The 22,151-nt window shown below is 40.0% G+C and overlaps 1 protein-coding gene across 3 annotated transcripts in view; it reads left to right on the top strand.

The window, feature by feature from the left end:
• Positions 1-22,151, top strand: part of LOC128657222 (oocyte zinc finger protein XlCOF7.1-like) — a 111,708-nt gene that overhangs the window by 9,885 nt on the left and 79,672 nt on the right. For 2 of the 3 annotated variants that reach the window (XM_053711481.1, XM_053711482.1), the window contains exons 3-5: positions 8,116-8,175; positions 8,363-8,510; positions 18,251-18,349. In XM_053711481.1, the coding sequence (XP_053567456.1) occupies positions 8,116-8,175; positions 8,363-8,510; positions 18,251-18,349 (307 nt within the window). The remainder of the gene's footprint in view (positions 1-8,115; positions 8,176-8,362; positions 8,511-18,250; positions 18,350-22,151) is intronic. The other variant, XM_053711483.1, reaches the window with a different exon arrangement.

Here is a 22,151-nt window from a genome sequence, read left to right as displayed (position 1 = left end):
ACTAACCCTAACTTTAGCTCACCCAGGCCATCTCACTTACCCTAACCTCACCCAGGCCATCTCACTTACCCTAACTTCATCTCACACAGATTATCTCACTAACCCTAACTTCATCTCACACAGGCTATCTCACTTACCCTAAATTCACCTCACTGAGACCATCCCACTAATCCTAACTTTTACTCACCCAGATCATCTCACTAACCATAACTTCAGCTCATCCAGACCATCTCACTAACCCTAACTTCAGCTCATCCAGACCATCTCACTAACCCTAACTTCATCTCACCCAGACCATCTCACTAACCCTAACTTCTATTAACCCAGGCCATCTCACTAACCCTAACTTCATTTCACCTAGATTACCTCACTAACCCTAACTTCATCTCACCCTGGCCATCTCACTTACCCTAACTTCACCTCACCCAGACCATCTCACTAACCCTAACTTAATCTCCCCCAGACCATCTCACTAACCATAACTTCACCTCACCCAGACCATTTCACTAACCCTAACTTCAGCTAATCCAGACCCTCTCACTAACCCTTACTTATACTCATCCTGACTATCTCACATACCCTAACTTCATCTCACCCAGGCCATCTCACTTACCCTAACTTCACCTCATAGAAAAACGTCTCACTAACCCCAACTTCATCTCACCCAGACCATCTCACTAACCCTAACTTCAGCTCACCTAGAAGCTGTGAAATAAGAACAGCGCAGAAGGACCGAGATTCAAGGTAGTAGTTTTATTGGCACATAAACAAGACACTGTACAATTCCTACTTACAAACGGTAGGTTTTAAAAGGGCCTTTCACAATCTATGATGTGAACAATTCTTTAATCCAAGAGCAACGAAGACCACAGCTGACCTCGTATGTCCCACTTTTCATCTGAGCATTTACACACAGCTTAGGTCACAATGGGCGGCTTTTCTCCAAACCCTTCTTAAAACATGTAGGTAGCTCGACGCGGTTTCCCCCGGTGTACGCCCGGGCCTTTATCAAGAGCAAGATAGTATGCTGTGTAAAGAGTTCATATTTAAGGCCGGTGCTTCCACCTGATTGGATACTGATACACACCAATCCGGATAGGTTCTGTATACACACCCTTATGAACAGCGGATTAACTATTTCTACCATAGAGGCAATTATTACATGTTGAATATTAAATCACAGGATAACAATTACTTCTACTCAGCGATACAATGAACGCAAACTACATATATTTACAGAGACCATTAGGGTACAAAATTAATATTGAAACACACCATTAAAAATATATACATGCTAAAAAATTACATAAAACGGTTGCATAGAAAACAAAAATATATGATAGTAATTTAAAAACAATCCAAAATATTATTAAATACAAAAGATGATTAAATACAAAAGATGATGTACAAACATAAAAAAATAGTAATACTAAAAATAGATCAACATTTGAATACATCACAAATAAATTTAAAAATATTCACAGTATACTGAATATTGATGTGAATCCTGTAACGATACAAAAATGCACATAAGTGAATTCATGTTATACAAACAATATTGCACATTTTATTATAACTTAAAAACCACAATTTATTCAGATAAAGGCCTGTACATCTAAATCAATGTTAAGACCTGAAGGATTCAAACTCTTTAACTTATAAATCCATTCAGTTTCACGTTGTCTTAGGGTTCTCAATCTATTGGGATAAACTGGGTGGTATCCAGTCTATTATTTGTACTTCAAGACCCTCTCGGGTTACTGCCATGGACCAATAGAAAATGGTTAGGTACACTGTGTTTTTCAAACCCATTTTTAATCTTGTAAAGATGTTCATTGAACCTTGTTTCTAGTCCTTTCTTTTGGTACGTCCAATGTAAATCAAATCACAACTGCATCTTAACAGATAGACAGTGTATGTTGATTCACAGTTGCCATCTGTGTTTGATTTCAAATTGTTCTGTACCATCAGAATTACTGAACTTATTACCTTTTCTGACAAAGGAGCACATGTTACACTTGCTCTTATTACATTTGTAAAGAATCAGCTGGAATAGATAACCAGTTACTGAGGGTATTTTTATTTTCATTAGTTATTGGACCACTATTTTCCCCTTTTCTCAATTTACTGGGAGCTAGATGATTTTTCAGATTTCGATTTTTTCTAAAGGTAATGCAAGGTTTATCTGTTATAATTTGACTTTAAGATTGGATCCGACCTTAAGTATTCCCCAATGTTTATTCATTACCTTCTTTATTATATTCGCGCCCTCATTAAAGGTGGTTATAAACCTTGTTTGGTTATTTCATCTCCTCATTATTGGTTTTATTTTATTATTACTTAGTATTATTGAGGAGTCTGTTCCTATCTAAATTCCCTAGCCTTGACTTAGCTGATTTTAATAGTCATTTTCATAGCCCTTCTCTAAAAAATTTCTTATCTAATATTTCAGCTTCACTATCAAAATCTGTTATTTTCGAGCAGTTTCTTCTCACTCGAGTATATTGACTAAAAGGGATGTTGTTCTTCCAATTTTTGAGATGTCCACACCTGGCAATCAAACAAAACTATTCCTATCTACTGTCTTTTTATGATTTTTCACTATGACTTTATTATCTGTAGGGTCCTTCATAAGATTAATATCTAAAAATACAATATTATCCTTAGAACTTGTACCACAAAATTCTAAATCAAAAGAATTATCGTTTATATATTTAGAAAATTCTGTCAAAGAAAGTGACGACCCCTCTCCATAGTATAATCACGTCGTCAATATATCTAGCGTACTTCACATATTACCTTCAAAGGGTTATTATTCCAAATATACTCTCTCTCAAAATCATCCATGAAAATATTCTCGTAAGATGGGGCAAATGTTGTTCCCATCGCTGTTCCTTTGAGCTGCAAATAAAAAGAATCCTCCAAATTCAAATAATTATGAGAGAGAATAAATTAAATGGAATCCAAAATAAATTGCAGATGAACATCCGGAATATCATAATATAAAAAAGCTCTTTCAATAGCTCTAATACCTTTTTCATGTTTTATATTAGTATATAATGAGGTCACATCATAAGTGGCCCACCAAAAGTCTTCCTCCCATTCTATTCCCTCGAAAATTTTGATGACCTCAGTAGTGTCCTTTAGAAAGGCCCTAGTATTCCTGACTATAGGTTGAAGGTAATAGTCTACGTATTTTGAGAGATTATGGCACAAGGACTCAATCCCAGAAATTATGGGCCTTCCAGGGGGTTTGGATAGACACTTATGTACCTTGGGAAGGTGATAAAATAAAGGTATTTTAGGATTTTGTTGAATAATGAAGTTAACCTCATCTCGTGACAGGATATCATCCTCTTTTGCTTTCAAAACACTAGAATATTTAAATCTTTTTGAAAAGTGGTAGTAGGATTATAATCCAATTTTTTGTATACCACTGTTGTCACCCAATAGTCTATTAGCTTCAGCTAGATAGTCAATTCTATTTTGGACTACCAGTCCCCCTCCCTTATCGGCCGCTCTTAGAACAATATTTCTTGTTATTCTTCAAAGCTCTTAAATTTATTTGTGATGTAATCAAATGTTGATCTATTTTTAGTATTACTATTTTTTTATGTTTGTACATCAACTTTTTGTATTTAATAATATTTTGGATTGTTTTAAATTACTATCATATATTTTTGTTTTCTATGCAACGTTTTATGTAATTTTTTAGCATGTATATATTTTTAATGGTGTGTTTCAATATTAATTTTGTACCCTAATGGTCTCTGTAAATATATGTAGGTTTGCGTTCAATTGTATCGCCTGAGTAGAAGTAATTGTTATCCTGTGATTTAATATTCAACATGTAATAATTGCCTCTATGGTAGAAATAGTTAATCCGCTGTTCATAAGGGTGTGTATACAGAACCTAATCCGGATTGGTGTGTATCAGTATCCAATCAGGTGGAAGCACTGGCCTTAAATATGAACTCTTTACACAGCATACTATCTTGCTCTTGATAAAGCCCCGGGCGTACACCGGGGGAAACGCGTCGAGCTACCTACATGTTTTAAGAAGGGTTTGGAGAAAGCCGCCCGTTGTGACCTAAGCTGTGTGTAAATGACTCAGATGAAAAGTGGGACATACGAGTCAGCTGTTGGTCTTCGTTGCTCTTGGATTAAAGAATTGTTCACATCATAGATTGTGAAAGGCCCCTTTTAAAACCTACCGTTTGTAAGTAGGAATTGTACAGTGTCTTGTTTATGTGCCAATAAAACTACTACCTTGAATCTCGGTCCTTCTGCGCTGTTCTTATTTCACAGCTTCTTTGTATTACGTCATTATCCGGTGTGGGGAGAGAGACACAGGACGAGAGCGGCTGCACTAGGATAGAGTTGCAAAGAACATTACCTGTTGGTGGAAACACCTGTATCCCTCTTTGTTCCATAGAGGATAAGTCTGTATATAAGACCAGTGGTAATATTGTTATTTGTTATATTTGTTTTATGTGAAGCGCTGCTTTCTATTTTTTCTTTTTTTCAGCTCACCTAGACCATCTCACTAATCCTAACTTCTACTCACCCAGACTATCTTACTAACCCTAACTTCAGTTCACCCAGAACATCTTACTAACCCTAACCTCATCTCACCCAGTCCATCTCATTAACTCTAACTTCAGCTCAACCAGACCATCTCACTAACACTTAGTTAAAGGGACAGTCTTCTTGAAAATTGTTATTGTTTAAAAAGATAGATAATCTCTTTATTACCCATTCACCAATTTTGCATAACCATCACTGTTATACTAATATACTTTTTGCTTATCTAAGTGCTTTTTACAAACTTGCATTTTAACCATCAAGTGCTGGTTCCTATACAGTGGGGCAAAAAAGTATTTAGTCAGCCACCAATTGTGCAAGTTCTCCCACTTAAGAAGATGAGAGAGGCCTGTAATTTTCATCATAGGTATACCTCAACTATGAGAGACAAAATGTGGAAACAAATCCAGACAATCACATTGTCTGATTTGGAAACAATTTATTTGCATATTATGGTGGAAAAAAAGTATTTGGTCACCTACAAACAAGCAAGATTTCTGGCTCTCACAGACCTGCATCATCTTCTTCTTTAAGAGGCTTCTCTGTCCTCCACTCATTACCTGTATTAATGGCACCTGTTTGAACTTGTTATCAGTATAAAAGACACCTGTCCACAACCTCAAACAGTCACACCTCCAAACTCCACTATGGTGAAGACCAAAGAGCTGTCGAAGGACACCAGAAACAAAATTGTAGACCCTGCACCAGGCTGGAAGACTGAATCTGCAATAGGCACGCAGCTTGGTGTGAAGAAATCAACTGTGGGAGCAATAATTAGAAAATGGAAGACATACAAGACCACTGATAATCTCCCTCGATCTGGGGCTCCATGCAAGATCTCACCCCGTGGAGTCAAAATGATCACAAGAACGGTGAGCAAACATCCCAGAACCACACGGGGGGACCTAGTGAATGACCTGCAGAGAGCTGGGACCAACGTAACAAAGGCTACCATCAGTAACACACTACGCCGCAAGGGACTCAGATCCTGCGGTGCCAGACGTGTCCCCCTGCTTAAGCCAGTACATACCCGGGCCCGTCTGAAGTATGCTAGAGAGCATTTGGATGATCCAGAAGCAGATTGGGAGAATGTCATATGGTCAGATGAAACCAAAGTAGAATTGTTTGGTAGAAACACAACTCGTCGTGTTTTGGAGGAGAGAGAATGCTGGAGTTGCAACCAAAGAAACACCATACCTACTGTGAAGCATGGGGGTGGCAACATCATGCTTTGGGGCTGTTTCTCTGCAAAGGGAACAGGATGACAGATCCGTGTACATGAAAGAATGAATGGGGCCATGTATCTTGAGATTTTGAGTGCAAAACCTCCGTCCATCAGCAAGGACGAAATGTTGCTGGGTCTTTCAGCATGACAATGATCCCAAACACACCGCCCCGCGGGCAACGAAGGAGTGGCTTCGTAAGAAGCATTTTAAGGTCCTGGTGTGGCCTAGCCAGTCTCCAGATCTCAACCCCATAGGAAACCTTTGGAGGGAGTTGAAAGTCTGTCTTGCCCAGCGACAGCACCAAAACATCACTGCCAACATGGGCCAACATACCAGCAACAGTTTGTGACAACCTTGTGAAGACTTACAGAAAACGTTTGACCTCTGTCATTACCAACAAAGGATATATAACAAAGTATTGAGATGAACTTTTGATATTGACCAAATTCTTATTTTCCACCATAATTTGCAAATAAATTATTTCCAAATCAGACAATGTGATTGTCTGGATTTGTTTCCACATTTTGTCTCTCATAGTTGATGTATAGAAAGTCAGAGAAAGAGACTCTTGAAGGAGGTGCGTACGGGGACAGTAGTGGTAGGGGTCTGTCCAATCATCCAATAGGAGGCTGCTCTTCCGTAACGTCTATCGACCGTGAAGAAATCTATAGTAGGAGAAAAGAAGGCGCCAATAGGGTAATAACGCTAATACCCAGACAAAATGTGGAGAGGGTGAGGACCAATACTCACAAACAAAGCGGCACTATGGCGTCCCTAAAATCGCAGACCAGGACCTCAGCGTCGCCCAGAAGACAGACAAGGGCAAACCAGCAAATCCTCGAGCCGGACCATGTTCCGTATGGCCAATCGGGATTTCGGGGTTGTGACACACCTTCCTCTCTGTGTGTCGGGAATCTGTACACTTGTAGAGGGAAAACCAGGTCACAGTAAGACGGTGTATAAAGCTCCGATTTGCTTCAACTAGCACAGTCCACAGATGGAAAGAGGGGAGAACAAACTCCCAGCAGGGTATAGATAAAACTGATGAAACGGCTCTGTGTAGCCGAGAAACGCGTTGCTTTATTTTAAAACATTTAATAAAATTGTTTTATCTATACCCTGCTGGAGTTTGTTCTCCCCTCTTTCCATCTGTGGACTGTGCTAGTTGTAGCAAATCGGAGCTTTATACACCGTCTACTGTGACCTGGTTTTCCCTCTACAAGTGTATAGATTCCCGACACACAGAGAGGAAGATGTGTCACAACCCTGAGATCCCGATTGGCCATATGGAACACGGTCCGGCTCGAAGGATTTGCTGTTTGTCCTTGTCTGTCTTCCGGGCGATGCTGAGGTCCCGGTCTGCGATTTTAGGCACGCCATAGTCCCACTTTGTTTGTGAGTATTGGTCCTCACCCTCCCCACATTTTGTCTGGGTATTAGCGTTATTACCCTATTGGTGCCTTCTTTTCTCCTACTATAGTTGAGGTATACCTATGATGAAAACTACAGGCCTCTCTCATCTTCTTAAGTGGGAGAACTTGCACAATTGGTGGCTGACTAAATACTTTTTTGCCCCACTGTATCTATATGGCACACATGGACTAACATTGTCTTGCTGTGAAAAGCTGATAAAAATCACTCAGATAAAAGGTGACCTGCAGGGGCTTAGAAATAGGCAGTAATTTAGTGGTTATAAAGTATATAAATATAACATTGTTGGTTATGCAAATCTGGGGAATGGGTAGTAAAGGCGTTATCTATCTTTTTTAAATAAAAAAAAAAATAAAGTAGACTGCCCCTTTAAGCTTACTCACCTGGACAACCCTCCAGCACAAATCCTCCCCCAGTACTCAGGGGCCCCTGCACAAACCTCTGCTGCTGCAAAAAAAGTGCTAATCCTTGCACCCAAGACCCCTTCTACCATAAAGAAAAATCCCAAGCACACAAAGCCATACTGCATGACCTCTACAGCAAAAACTCTCCAGAACCTAAAGGCCTCTCTGCATGACCCCTACTACAAAAAAAAGCTTTAATACCTAAGGGACTTCAGCACCGAAGGAACCTCATATCAATCAAGGGCTCAATTAGTGGCCCCCCCCCCCCTCATCACACTCTCAAATGTTCCCGCAATGTCTGTATTTTTGAGCTCATGTCCTTAGTCTTTAGCAGCTTATATCCATAATATTATCCACTATATTTTATTTATTTATTTTATTTATATGTTTTGTGATGAGTGAGAGAAGTAAACAAGAACTTGTTAGTTCAGGCAAATGGAGTCTGATGATCTTTCTCATACGTATTATAGGAATACACCATTGTGAAGAAGAGGCCCTCCCACAGCAGCTTTCAACGGCTGAGCGGAGAGGTGAGAACTGCTGGGGAATGTGACATTGTACACAGTGACTCCCTTTACTGACCCATCTGACCCTGTGTGTATTTCCTACCTTCTGTCTGTCTTCATGTTCTCAGTTACATTATCCTGGGTCTGTCAGTAAAAGTGTGTGACAGAACCAGTCCCTGTGTCAGCGCTGAATGAGTTGTGTGTGTTTCAGGTGCCTATAAAGTGTGATGATGTTGCTGTGTATTTCTCTATGGAGGAGTGGGAGTATATAGAGGGACACAAGGAGCTTTACAAGGACGTCATGATGGAGACTCACCAAGCACTAAGGACTATGGAGATCCCAGGAAGTGAGAACTCAGGTGACACTGTGTAGTAATAAATATCTCACTCAGGAAATGCACATACACTACTGACGTGACTAAGAGAGCAAATCTCCGGTGAATCTGTCATGTGTGATCTAATGAGCTGTCTGAATATAAACTAATTTTATACCCAACAAAAATAATAAAAACACAGTTAAAGGGTCAAGAGGAATTACTGTTAAACATTTACATATATAAATAAATTTATAATTGATTTGAGTGCAAAAAATAACAAATGCTTTGTTTTGTTCTTAATTGAATACATTTTAATATATAATTTCCTTCTACTACAGGGAGAGTCCAAAGCTGCATTTCCTACTCGTGGGAAATACTGAACCTGGCCACCAGGAGGTGGCAAAGACACCCTAGCAAAAGGCTTAAATACCTCCCCCACTTCCCTCATCCCCCAGTCATTCTTTGCCTTTCGTCACAGGAGGATGACAGAGAAGTGTATCTGCCCTTCAAGATGGGACTGGAGTTTTAAGTAGTCTTGTCAGCCTCTCAGTGAGAGCATTGACGAGTCTGGAGATGCAGATAGAATCTATTCTTCGAACCCATCCAGACTCAGATTAACAGCTCCTTAGCAATCAGTGTTGACGAGTTTCACTGCATGCTTTTTCTCACTTAAGTCGATGTCAGGAGAAATGCTACAAGATTGTCACACTTGAGAGGCTGTGTTTCTGTTCCACAGCATGGATTCCGGTAAGATCGTTTTCATTTTTACACATATTGCAAACGCTAGAAGACGGGTCCTTTTATCTATATGGAATCAATGTTAATATCTCCTGAGGGGGATTATGAACAGTTAGGTTTAATCATATATGCTTTATTTGATTTTATGCTGCTTTATGTGTAAGATGTTTATGGGCTCATAGGCTGAGATGGAACATACAGGTTTCACTTTCACTTTGAAAGTTGCGCAGCTTAAAAGCTTGGCGCGCTTTTTCTCATAGCTGGGACGGTCTTGCATTGGAATGGTCGAGGCTTCCATTCTCTTTATCTCTGTTCTGTCTGGGTCATAGGAGGTGGTGAGTGCCCCAGCCATTGGGGGTATAAGGGTGCCATTTTTTTATTTAAAATAAAGTTTGTTTTTTTCTGTAGTCCTCCACATATCGTACTTTTGCTATGGAGTATTCTGATTCATTAGAGGGTTCTCCCTCTATTTCAAAGAGTAATATCTTTTTATATTGTAAGGGAGCTCTGGAATATCTGCCTTCTCAATTATGTTCCATATGCCTTGATAAGGGGATTATATCAAATAAGGTTGACATGTTTGATACCACTGAGCCGCCCACCTCTGAGGAGTCCTTGTCCAGTGAGGTGCACACCCTACATGCATCTTTTTATACACATGCAGCTTCCCATTGCACTGTTAATCCTCCATCTGGAGGGGGCCTTTTCTCACCAGACGTTACTGTTCAGTTTCATATGGCAGTGTCTGCGGCCATTAGTGCTTTCCCTCGCACTGCTAAGCGCAAGCGAAAGGTTAAATATTGCACTCCTGCCCAGGTGGCATTATGTAATTTGTCGGATATATCTGATCAGTTATCAGAGGATGAGGTTCGCTCTGAAACTTCAGATTATGAACTTTTAGGGTTGGAGTCTGCTGCCTATAATCCTTCTCCTGTGGACGATCCAGTTTTTAGATTTAGGACAGAACGTTTACGCTTTCTACTAAAGGAGGTTTTGACTACATTAGAGGTTCCAAAGGCTGAGCTGCCAGACGAATCTCTGGGTCCTATATTTGATGGCAATGGGACAGGATTAGAGTCCTCTTCCCTTCTGCCTTTTAAGGATCCAGATTCCAGTCTCTCTATGAGGGTGGGTTTTCTTTTGTGTGTGCCCCTGTCTGGGAACTCTTCATGTTTTAAATTGAAACAATTACATTTTTGCTTTTTTTATCTCACACTAACCAGCAGTGCCTGCAACTTCTTTCTCTTTTCTTTTTCCCATCCCTACTTGGTTGGCGTTATTTTTACGCTTGCCACACGTAATACTAGCCCGTGTGAGGATAGTTCATCATTCATAGAGCCGCCGCATATAAGGATGGAAATTTGTCATCTCTGTTAAAGAGGATGTTTTAACCTATGGGATATTTGCTTTTGGTGCTTCTCCTTCGCGAAAATGATCGAGGTGGAAGGTTCCCTCAAAATTTTTCAGGAAAGAATTACGGCCTTCTGGGTTACTAATTCTTTTATCTGTGCTGTTATTATGCAGATTAATTAGCCTATGGCTAGGACTTTAGGTTTTCTGTTCAGGCCCGTAAGGCGCTCTGACAGATATAACTTCTAAGTCTAGTCTCTTTCCCTCTCCTTTAAGGGAAAGAGTTTGTTTGACTATCTGCAAGTTTTCAGGGGCCAAGGGTGCCTTCATACCGTAAGATAAGGAGACAAAGTTCGTATTTTCGTTCCTTTAGTTCTGATAAAAGCCCAGCACTTCTTCCAGCAGTCGCCAGAAACCGCTGTGTAGCAGTAGATCCCTACTTGGACGATATTCTGGTACAAGCACCATCGTTTCATCTGACGGAAGACCATTCGGAATCTCTCCTCTGTCTTTTCCGATCCCACGGAGGGAAGATAAATAGAGAAAGGAGTTCTCTTATTCCAAGCACCAGGGTGGAATTCCTGGGCACGATAATGCATTCCATAGACATGAGAATATTTCTAACAGACCAGAGAAGTTGCAAGCTAGCTTCAACATGTCTTGCCCTCCAGACCTCTTTAAGGCCATCTGTGGCTCAGTGGTATGGAGGTGATTGGTCTCATGGTGTCCAGCATGGACATCGTTCTCTTTGCCAGGTTCCACCTCAAGTCATTGTGACTGTGCATGCTTAGGCAATGTAATGGCGATCATTTGGATCTGTCTCAACAGATTTCTCTGTACAACCAGTCGATAGAATCGCTCTCTTGGTGGCTCTGTCCAGATCACCTGTTCCGAAGGACATCCTTTTTAAGACCATCCTGGGTGACTGTGACTACAGACAAGTCTGTCAGGATGGGAAGCTGTTTGGGGCGCCAAGTAGGCACAGGGCCTGTGGACGCAAGAGGAGAGCTCCCTCCCGTTCAACATTCTAGACCTTCGGGCAATATTCAGTGCTCTGAATCTTGGCCCCTTCTGAGTTTGTCCCAATTTATCTGATTCCAATCAGACAATATAACCTCGGTGGCTTACATCAACCATCAGGGGGGAATGAGAAGCTCCCTAGCAATGAGGGAAGTATCTCAGCGATCCACATTCCGACAGGTGGGGAACGCCGGAGATAGATCTCATGGCGTCCCATCTCAATGCCAAGCTACCCAGATATGGGTCGAGGTCCAGTTATCCTCAGGCGGAGCTAATAGATGTATTAGCGGTTCCTTGGAGGTTCAATCTAATTTCTCCTACCATTTTCAATTTTCAATCTCATTTTTCCTACCATTACCACTGCTTCTTTGAGTGGTGGCTCGAATCATACAGGAGCAGGCGTTAGTGATACTGATTGCTCCATCGTGGCCGCAAAGGATATGGTTCGCGGATCTAGTGGGGATGTCATCATCTCCTCCTTGGAGGTTACCTTGTCGTGGGGATCTGCTGGAACAAGGCCCCTTTCTTCATCAAAATCTAGATTAACTGAGGCTGACTGCGTGGAGATTGAACGCTTAGTCTTAGCCAAGAGAGGGTTTTCTGAGAGTGTTATTGATACTCTCATTCAAGCTCGTAAGCTGGTTACTCGTCACATCTATTATATGGTGTGGAGGACCTACTTATTCTGGTGTGAAGAGCGTGGTTTATCCTGGCACAAAGTAAAGGTTGCCAGGATTCTTTCTTTTCTCCAGGATGGTCTGGAGAAGGGCCTCTAAGCTAGTTCCTTGAAGGGACAGATTTTGGCCCTGTCTGTTTTGACTGCACAAGAGGCTCGCTAAGCATCCGGATGTACAGTCTTTTGTTAAGGTTTTGACTAGGATCAGGCCGGTGTTTAGATCTAATGCTCCTCCTTGGAGTTTAAATCTTGTTCTTAAAGTTTTGCAACAGGCTCCGTTAGAGCCTATGCATGAGGTTAACATTAAGTTGTTTGTCTTGGAAGGTTCTTTTTCTACTAGCTATTGCTTCTGCGCGCAGAGTCTCTGAGATTGCTGCCTTGCAATGCGACCCTCCTTATCTGGTGTTCCATGCTGATAAGGCTGTTCTACGAACCAAGTTAAGATTTCTTCCTAAGGTTGTATCAAATTGCAACATCAATCAAGAAATTGTGGTTCCTTTCTTATGTCCCTAAATCCTTCTTCATTGAAGGAACGTTTAACTGCATAATCTGGATGTGGTTCGTGCCTTGAAGTTCTATCTTCAGGCTACGAAGGAATTTAGACAAACTTCTTCGACTTCCTTATCTTTTTGGTTGAGGAGTGTCATCTGCTTAGCATATGAGTCAGCGGGTCTTAAGACTCCTCAGAGGATTACGGCTCATTCTACGAGAGCAGTGACTTCCTCTTGGGCCTTCAAAAATGAGGCCTCTATGGATCAGATTTGTAACGCGGCTACCTGGTTCTCCTTACATACTTGCTCCAATTTTTACAAGTTTGATGTTTTTGCTTCTGCTGAAGCAGCCTTCGGGAGACAGGTTTTGCAGGCTGTGGTGCCCTCAGATTAGGGGCCATCTCTCTTTTTTTACCCTCCCGTTAGCATTCAGTGTTCTCTGGAGCTTGGGTATAATTTCCCACGAGAAAGGAATGCAGCTGTGGACTCTCCCTGTATTAAGAAGGAAAACATAAATTATGCTTAACAGATAATTTCCTTTCCTTCTGTACAGGGAGAGTCAACAGCTCCCGCCCGTGTTCTCCGATGGGCGGCCCTAAATTTTAATTATTTTTCTGGCACCTTTTTCACCCTGATATTTCTATTACTGTTCCTTGTTCCCTTGGCAGAATGACTGGGGGATGAGGGAAGTGGGGGAGGTTTTTAAGTCTTTGGCTGGGGTGTCTTTGCCTCCTCCTGGTGGCCAGGTTCAGTATTCCCCACAAGTAAGGAATGCAGCTGTGGACTCTCCCTGTACAGAAGGAAAGGAAATTATCTGGTAAGCATAACTCAGATTCTAAAATGTCCCCGCCCCTATGTTAATGATGAGCCTCAGTACAGACAGATTGTAATAATAAAATCTATTTGGTTCACACCCCTACCTTGTCCTTTCTTCTCACCCTCTGCAACATGTGAATAGTACACACACGCATGTCCTTTATTCTCTTCAGTCTCTCCATCTGCTTCATGTAAATGATACACTCTTCCCTCTCTTCCCTTCTCTCTCTCACCCTCTACTTCATGTAAATAGTGCACACACATGCCCTCTCTTCCCTTGTCTCTCACCCTCTGCTTCATGTGAATGGTACACACACACACACATGCCTTCTCTTCCCTTCTCTCTTTTACCCTCTGCTTTATGTAAATGATACACACACATGCCTTCTCTTCCCTTCCTCTCTTTTACCCTCTGCTTTATGTAAATGATACACACACATGCCTTCTCTTCCCTTCTCTCTTTTACCCTCTGCTTTATGTAAATGATACACACACATGCCTTCTCTTCCCTTCTCTCTTTTACCCTCTGCTTTATGTAAATGATACACACACATGCCTTCTCTTCCCTTCTCTCTTTTACCCTCTGCTTCATGTAAATGATACACACACACGCCCTCTCTTCCCTTCTCTCTCTCACCCTCTGCTTCATGTAAATGGTACACCCCACATGCCCTCTCTTCCTTCTCTCTCACCCTCTGCTTCATGTAAATGGTACACACACATGCCCTCTCTTCCCTTCTCTCTCTCACCCTCTGCTTCATGTTAATGGTACACACACATGCGCTCTCTTCATTTCTCTCTCACCCTCTGCTTCATGTAAATGATACACACACATGCCCTCTCTTCCTTCTCTCTCACCCTCTGCTTCATGTAAATGATACACACACATGCCCCTCTCTTCCTTCTCTCTCACCCTCTGCTTCATGTAAATGATACACACACATGCCCTCTCTTCCTTCTCTCTCACCCTCTGCTTCATGTAAATGATACACACGCATGCCCTCTCTTCCTTCTCTCTCACCCTCTGCTTCATGTTAATGATACACACATAAATGGCCTCTATTCCTTCTCTCTCACCCTCTGCTTCATGTTAATGGTACACACACATGCCCTCTCTTCCTTCTCTCTCACCCTCTGCTTCATGTAAATGATACACACACATGCCCTCTCTTCCCTTCTCTCTCCTACCCTCTGCTTCATGTAAATGATACACACACATGCCCTCTCTTCCCTTCTCTGTCACCCTCTGCTTCATGTAAATGATACACACACATGCCCTCTCTTCCTTCTCTCTCACCCTCTGCTTCATGTGAATGGCAACACACAAATGCCCTCTCTTCACTTCCTCTCTCACCCTCTGCTTCATGTAAATGATACACACACACATGCCCTCTCTTCCTTCTCTCTCACCCTCTGCTTCATGTTAATGGTACACACACACATGCCCTCTCTTCCTTCTCTCTCACCCTCTGCTTCATGTTAATGGTACAACACACACATGCCCTCTCTTCCCTTCTCTCTCTCTCACCCTCTGCTTCATGTAAATGATACACACACATTCCCTCTGTTCCATTCTCTCTCACCCTCTGCTTCATGTAAATGATACACACACATGCCCTCTCTTCCTTCTCTCTAACCCTCTGCTTCATGTTAATGGTACACACACACACACACACATGCCCTCTCTTCCCTTCTCTCTCTCTCACCCTCTGCTTCATGTAAATGATACACACACATGCCCCCTCTCTTCCTTCTCTCTCACCCTCTGCTTCATGTAAATGATACACACACATGCCCTCTCTTCCCTTCTCTCTCACCCTCTGCTTCATGTAAATGATACACACACATGCCCTCTCTTCCTTCTCTCTCACCCTCTGCTTCATGTAAATGATACACACACATGCCCTCTCTTCCTTCTCTCTCACCCTCTGCTTCATGTAAATGATACACACACATGCCCTCTCTTCCTTCTCTCTCACCCTCTGCTTCATGTAAATGATACACACACATGCCCTCTCTTCCTTCTCTCTCACCCTCTGCTTCATGTAAATGATACACACACATGCCCTCTCTTCCTTCTCTCTCACCCTCTGCTTCATGTAAATGATACACACACATGCCCTCTCTTCCTTCTCTCTCACCCTCTGCTTCATGTAAATGATACACACACACATGCCCTCTCTTCCTTCTCTCTCACCCTCTGCTTCATGTAAATGATACACACACATGCCCTCTCTTCCCTTCTCTCTCACCCTCTTGCTTCATGTAATGATACACACACATGCCCTCTCTTCCTTCTCTCTCACCCTCTGCTTCATGTGAATGGCACACACAAATGCCCTCTCTCACCCTCTGCTTCATGTGAATGGTAAACACACAGGCCCTCTCTCACCCTCTGCCTTTATGTGAATGGTACACACGCATGCCCTCTCTTACCTTTTTTTTTTTTCTTCACGCTCTGCTTCATGTAAATGATGCACACATGTGCCCTCTCTATCCCTCTTCTAGTAGTTAAATGGTATTCTGAAAACTCTTATTTTATTGTGAACTCGGACATTTTGGCCATTAATAAATATTAAATATAGGAATAAATTCTGTAGTATACTATAAATATCCTTTTTAATATGATGACAGTAGTGTAACATTATTCAATGTACAGACTATATATAAATTTAAAGGGAATTAATTATATATTTCAATAGAAACCTATCTGAAATATACTTGTATTAGCAAAAATACTTATAGTAAGTTATCACTGTTTTAGTGTTAGCATTTTTTTTCTGCACATGCATGTGAAGCATATCTAGATTTTCTCAGTGCACCAGCATTTTAAATATTGCAGCTGCTTAGAGCACCAGTGGGGCTTGTATCATGTCAGCAATAAACAAATTGAGTCATTACCAGATGGTAAAAGTACCTTATGGTCTCTGAGCAAGTGCTGTGTTTAAAATGTTGGTGCACTGTGCATACTTAAATACACGTTTGAAACCACTATAGCTTTTATTTAAAAGCAATTTTGCTAATACACGTATATGACAAAAATGCTAATATTTAAAACGGAAATGCATCCATGTGGATTCTAATTTTGGCTGGAATGTTGCTTTAAGTTATGAAATATATTTTGGGTGTATATGCTTCATACTAATACCTTCAAATTTGCAATATACAGGTGGCCCTCGGTTTACAACGGTTCAATTTGCACCGTTTCAGAATAACGCCCTTTTTGTTCAGTCATGTGACTGCTATTGAAAAGCATTGACTGCTATTGAAAGCATTAGCACATCCATAGATTAAAATAGCCAGTAGGTGGAGCTGTCCGCTTTTGTTGCAGCAAACACATGCAAAGAAAAGCAAGCCAGACGTGATCAATGGATCAGCTTTCAAAGGAACAAGATCTAGCAGCCACTTCCCTTAGATGCAGATTAATGCAGAGAACTGTTTTGCAGAAAAAGGCAAGTAAAAAACGTTTTTGTTCATTAAACTTAGTTTGATGATGATACAGTCTGTTGTGTGATTAAACACAGGCAGGCTGAAATCAGTTTATAACCAGACCTGAGCAATGGAGCCGTTTTTTAAGGAACAAGATCTAGCAGCCACTTCCCTTAGCTGCAGAAAAATGCAAGTAAAAAAAGCTTTTCCTTCATTAAACTTAGTTTGATGATGATACAGTCTGTTGTGTGATTATTTTGTTTTTGTTCATTCAACTTAGATTGATGATGATACAGTCTGTGTTTGTGTGATAATTTTATTAGGTGCGGTTTAGCAAATGTTTTTATTTATTAAACTTAGTTTGATGATGATACAATTTATTTTATTAGGTCAATAATGCTGTTTAGCATTAAATTCTTCATTTCAAAGCTTTAAAAATAATGTATTAGGTGTTACTTATGTCAATTTTGAGAGGGGCCTGGAACCTAACTCCCTCACTTCCCATTGACTTACATTATAAACTGGGTTTAAATTTACAACGGTTTTGAGTTACAACCATTCCTTCTGGAACCTAACCCCGGCGTAAACTGAGGGCTACCTGTATTTTAAATATTTAACGTAACATCTGAATTTACAAATCTAATAAAGTTACTTTTTTTATGTTATTGATCAACCTCAATATGCCCCAAATATTAAAGGGACAATCTACTTGTTTTTTTTATTTTTTATTATTGTTTAAAAAGATAGATTACACCTTTACTACCCATTCCCAGCTTTGCAAACCCAACATTGTTATATTAATATACTTTATAACTTCAGTTTACCTGTTTCTAAGCCCCTGCATGACACCTCTTATCTCTGTGCTTTTTATTAGCTTTTTACAGCCATACAGTGCTAGTTCGTGTGTGTCATATAGATAACATTGTGCTTACTCCCGTGTAGAAATTTAATGATTATGCAGGTACAGCAGTAATTGGCTGAAATGCAAGATTGTGAAAGAAACTGAGACAAGGGGTCCATCTACATAGACTTAGATACAAAGTGATCACAGAGGTAAAAAGAATATTAATATAACAGTATTGGTTATGCAAAACTGGGGAATGGGTGATAAAGGCATTGTCTATCTTTTTAAACTATAACAATTTTCAAGTGGATTCTCCCTTTAAGTGTATTGCAATTAAGTACCCATTAACATTAGTTGCCTTTGGGGTGAAATGAAATCCTAAACCATGACATTTTGTCTGCAATAAATGTTCTGACAGATGACATTAGTACTGACGTACATGTTAAAACAGAAGATCTGAGTGTAACGTGTCAGCTGGAAGCTCCAATGCAGGAAATGTGTGACAGTGACAATGAAGGTAAGTGCACGTGTGTGACGTGTCTTCTGTTTATGGTGTTTTGCCTGGTTTTATAGCTTATTGTCTGCAAGTGCTGTACATTTTATCACCAGTCAGGCAGTGGCGGCTGGTGACTTTTGAAGATGGTGGAGCACTATCCCCGCCCCTCAGATGGCTCCGCCCATTTTAATTTGTTAATTTGTGTGTGTGTATATATAAATACATACACACACACACACTCTGCCAGTTACCTTAATACCTCCTTATGTACAAGGTGAGGGCAGTGTGTTATGTGTATTACTGTGTGTTGTTAAAGGACCAGTCAATACAGTAGATTTGCATAATCAACAAAATGCATTATAAGAAGACAATGCAATAGCACTTAGTCTGAACTTCAAATGAGTAGTAGTTTTTTTAAAAAAAATAAATTGCAAAGTTCTGTCTATTTTCCACTCCCCTGTATCATGTGACAAGCCATCAGCCAGTCACAAATGCATATACGTATATGCTGTGAATTCTTGCACATGCTCAGTAGGAGCTGCGACTCAAAGAGTGTAAATATTAAAAGACTGTGCACATTTTGTTAATGGAAGTAAATTGGAAAGTTGTTTAAAATTGCATGCTGTATCCGAATCATGAAGTTTAGTTTTGAATTGAGTGTCCCTTTAAAGTCTGTGGTGTGAGGTATGTACATAACTAACCTGTGTATATTGAAAGACAAAAGCACCACATACACCCTGCAGTTACACTATATATATATATATATATATATATATATATAATATATAATATAATATATATATATATATATATAATATAAAATTATGATCTCTTTTCGTCAGGAACTGTGGGAGTTTAAATCTAGAAAATGATCAAGGGATAAATATGATTACAATCACCATACAGTATACAGATGGGGGTAATGATGGTTTTGGCAAAGAACCCAAAAAAGGGTAGAAGGTGGTTTAATAACCGCACAAAAAAAAGGGAAGCAAGTAACATTTTCAGACACAGAGTACGAGGTGGAGTCATCAGATGGTGAGAGTAACTTAGAAGAATCTGAACCTACAGTGCTTCAAGCTACCTTTGAATTACCCAAAAATAAGGAGTCAAAAAACAAACAGGAAGAGAGGAAAAAGGAGACATAGAAACAAGGTAGGGGGGAGCCAAACCAAGCAAGACCACATCACAGAAGACATACATCACAAGATCAGGAAAACAGAACAAGAATATGCATGAATAGTAATAATGTAATAAATTTGTCATGTATAGAATTAAGTGAATCTGAAGTACGAGTTTTGTCAAAGGGCTTAAATTTTGTCCCTTCTCAGCATTTCAATCTTTTTAATACCATACTAGATACCAACAGATTTGTAAGAAAATTGATACTTTGCAAACATTTTATTAATGCTGAGAGGGAACAAACTAATGAGGAAGAGATTGAGAATAACTTGATAAATGATAATCTTGAGTTTTCTGAATTGTGTACTGTTATGAATCTCCAGGATTTGCTTAGAGAAAATGAAGAGGATCTAGATCACTTGGTAACAGAAAAGGATGTTGATTTGACTGGATTTAGAAAAAAGAGCAATTTTTATCCTGTTAACTCAAGAACACAAGCTGTAGAAATGTTTCAAATAGTTGTAGAAGAGAAATTGAGGGAGTTAAATAACAATATAACGAAGAAGCATAAACAGAATTTGTCATTGAAGGAGAAAGAGGCCCTGAAAAAACTAACAGAAGATAGTAGGATAGTGGTGAGGTCCTCTGACAAAGGAGGAAATGTGGTTGTACTAGATAGAGAAGCCTATAGGAAAGAAGCATTCAGACAACTACATGACACTGAAGTATATAGCAGATTAAGAGATAATCCTACCAGACAATATACTAAGATACTGATTGATATTGTCAAAACTGCTAGATACAACAATGTCATCACACGCACTATAGAAGAAATGTTAGTCCCTGAAAATCCCATCAACCCAATTTTCCACTACTTCCCCAAAGTCCACAAGGACATGAAAAATCCCCCGGGGCGTCCCATAATTGCAGGGATAAATTCATTAAATGAACCCCTTTCGAACATAATTGACAGTTTTCTTCAACCCTTGGTCTCAAAGTTGCCTAGTTATATACAGGATACCACATCCCTACTATGGAAGTTGGAAACAGTAAATTGGAAATCTAGTTATATATTTCTGGTAGTGGATGTGGCATCTCTGTATACTTCTATCATTCATGAGAAAGGTGTACAGGCTATTGATTTCTTTTTGGAACATAGTAGCAATTATAATGTACCTACTAAACAGTTTATTGTAAATGCTATTGAATATCTCCTCACACACAACTTCTTTATGTTTGAGGGGGGTTTCTTTCTCCAAAGACGTGGGACCACTATGGGGGCAAAGTTTGCCCCCTGTTACGCCAATCTCTTTATGGGATGGTGGGAGCGGTTCCACGTCTTTGGAGACAGAAACCCACTCAAAGACAAGATCATTATGTATGCCAGATTCATAGATGACCTGTTCTTTATTATAGACAGTGATGAACAGAATATAGAACTATTCTGTGAATATCTAAATCAAAACGATAGTGGCATAAAATTGATTGGGGAACAAAATGAACATAATGTATGTTTCCTAGATGTAATTATCAGAGGAAACAGTGATACTGGCCTAATAGAGACTGAACTGTATAGGAAGCCTACATCAGGGAACACAATACTTGAGTATAGCTCCTGCCATCCAAGACACACCTTACAGGGCATCCCAAAGGGACAATACATAAGAGCGAAACGGAACTGCACAAAAGCTGAGGATTATGTCAAGCAAGCTGACATAATCACTGAACGTTTGAAAAAGAGGGGATATATGGAACAAACTCTTACAAAGATTAGGGAAGACGTGGATAGGATACCCAGAGTAGAGGTTTTGAAATACAAAGATAGGGCTAAGGGCTTGAAAGGAAAACAAGAAGAAAGACCAAAATTTATCACTACCTATAGCTTGGAGTTCAGAGATATCTGTAACATAGTTAGAGAAAGTATACCTATTCTGTACACAGACCCCATATTGAAAGGTATCATACAAGAAGGATGTGAGTTTATACCTAGAAGGGGTAAAACAATAGGTAATTTCACATCTCCATCAGATTGTTCAAGTAAAACGCAAAACCAGTGTTGGCTTAAACAAAGAAAAGGATTTTTTCGATGCAGGCGCAACATATGTAAGATATGTGAATAAGTTGTAGAGGGGGATCAATTCACCTCCCCTAGTACACAAAAATCTCATGACATAAAGTTTATTATAAATTGTGCAACTACACATGTAATATATTTGTTGACCTGCAGGGGGTGCTCCAAACAGTACGTTGGAAAAACAAAGAGACCCCTAACGGACAGGTTCTTAGCCCATCTTAGGTCCATTGAGGACACAGAATCAGACACCCCCATAGCACGACACTTCAGAGAAAATCACAATTCCAATACTAAATTGTTAACAGTACAGGCAATTGATCATGTCCCAGTGTGGAAAAGGGGGGGTGATAGAGAAACCAAATTGGATATTAGAGAAATATTCTGGATCTTCACTCTAAACAGCAGTGTACCATATGGATTAAATTTTAGACGAGACATTGATCTCTGTGTATAAATTAATATGAATGATTAGATTTTTAGTACTATATTAAAAGAATTGTATCTAATATTTAAGCACTAAGTTCTAAAATGAATGTATATATTGATGGTGTATCTGCTTGTAAAATGTGCATTTAGAGAATGGTTACAATTAATTAATTATGTAAATTTACTATACTTTGGCGCCTA

Source organism: Bombina bombina, chromosome 4 (genome assembly GCF_027579735.1).
Source record: "Bombina bombina isolate aBomBom1 chromosome 4, aBomBom1.pri, whole genome shotgun sequence".
Taxonomy (NCBI): Eukaryota; Metazoa; Chordata; class Amphibia; order Anura; family Bombinatoridae; genus Bombina; species Bombina bombina.
The sequence above is the reverse complement of the archived record's forward strand: the minus strand, read 5'-3'. Positions and strand labels throughout refer to the sequence as shown.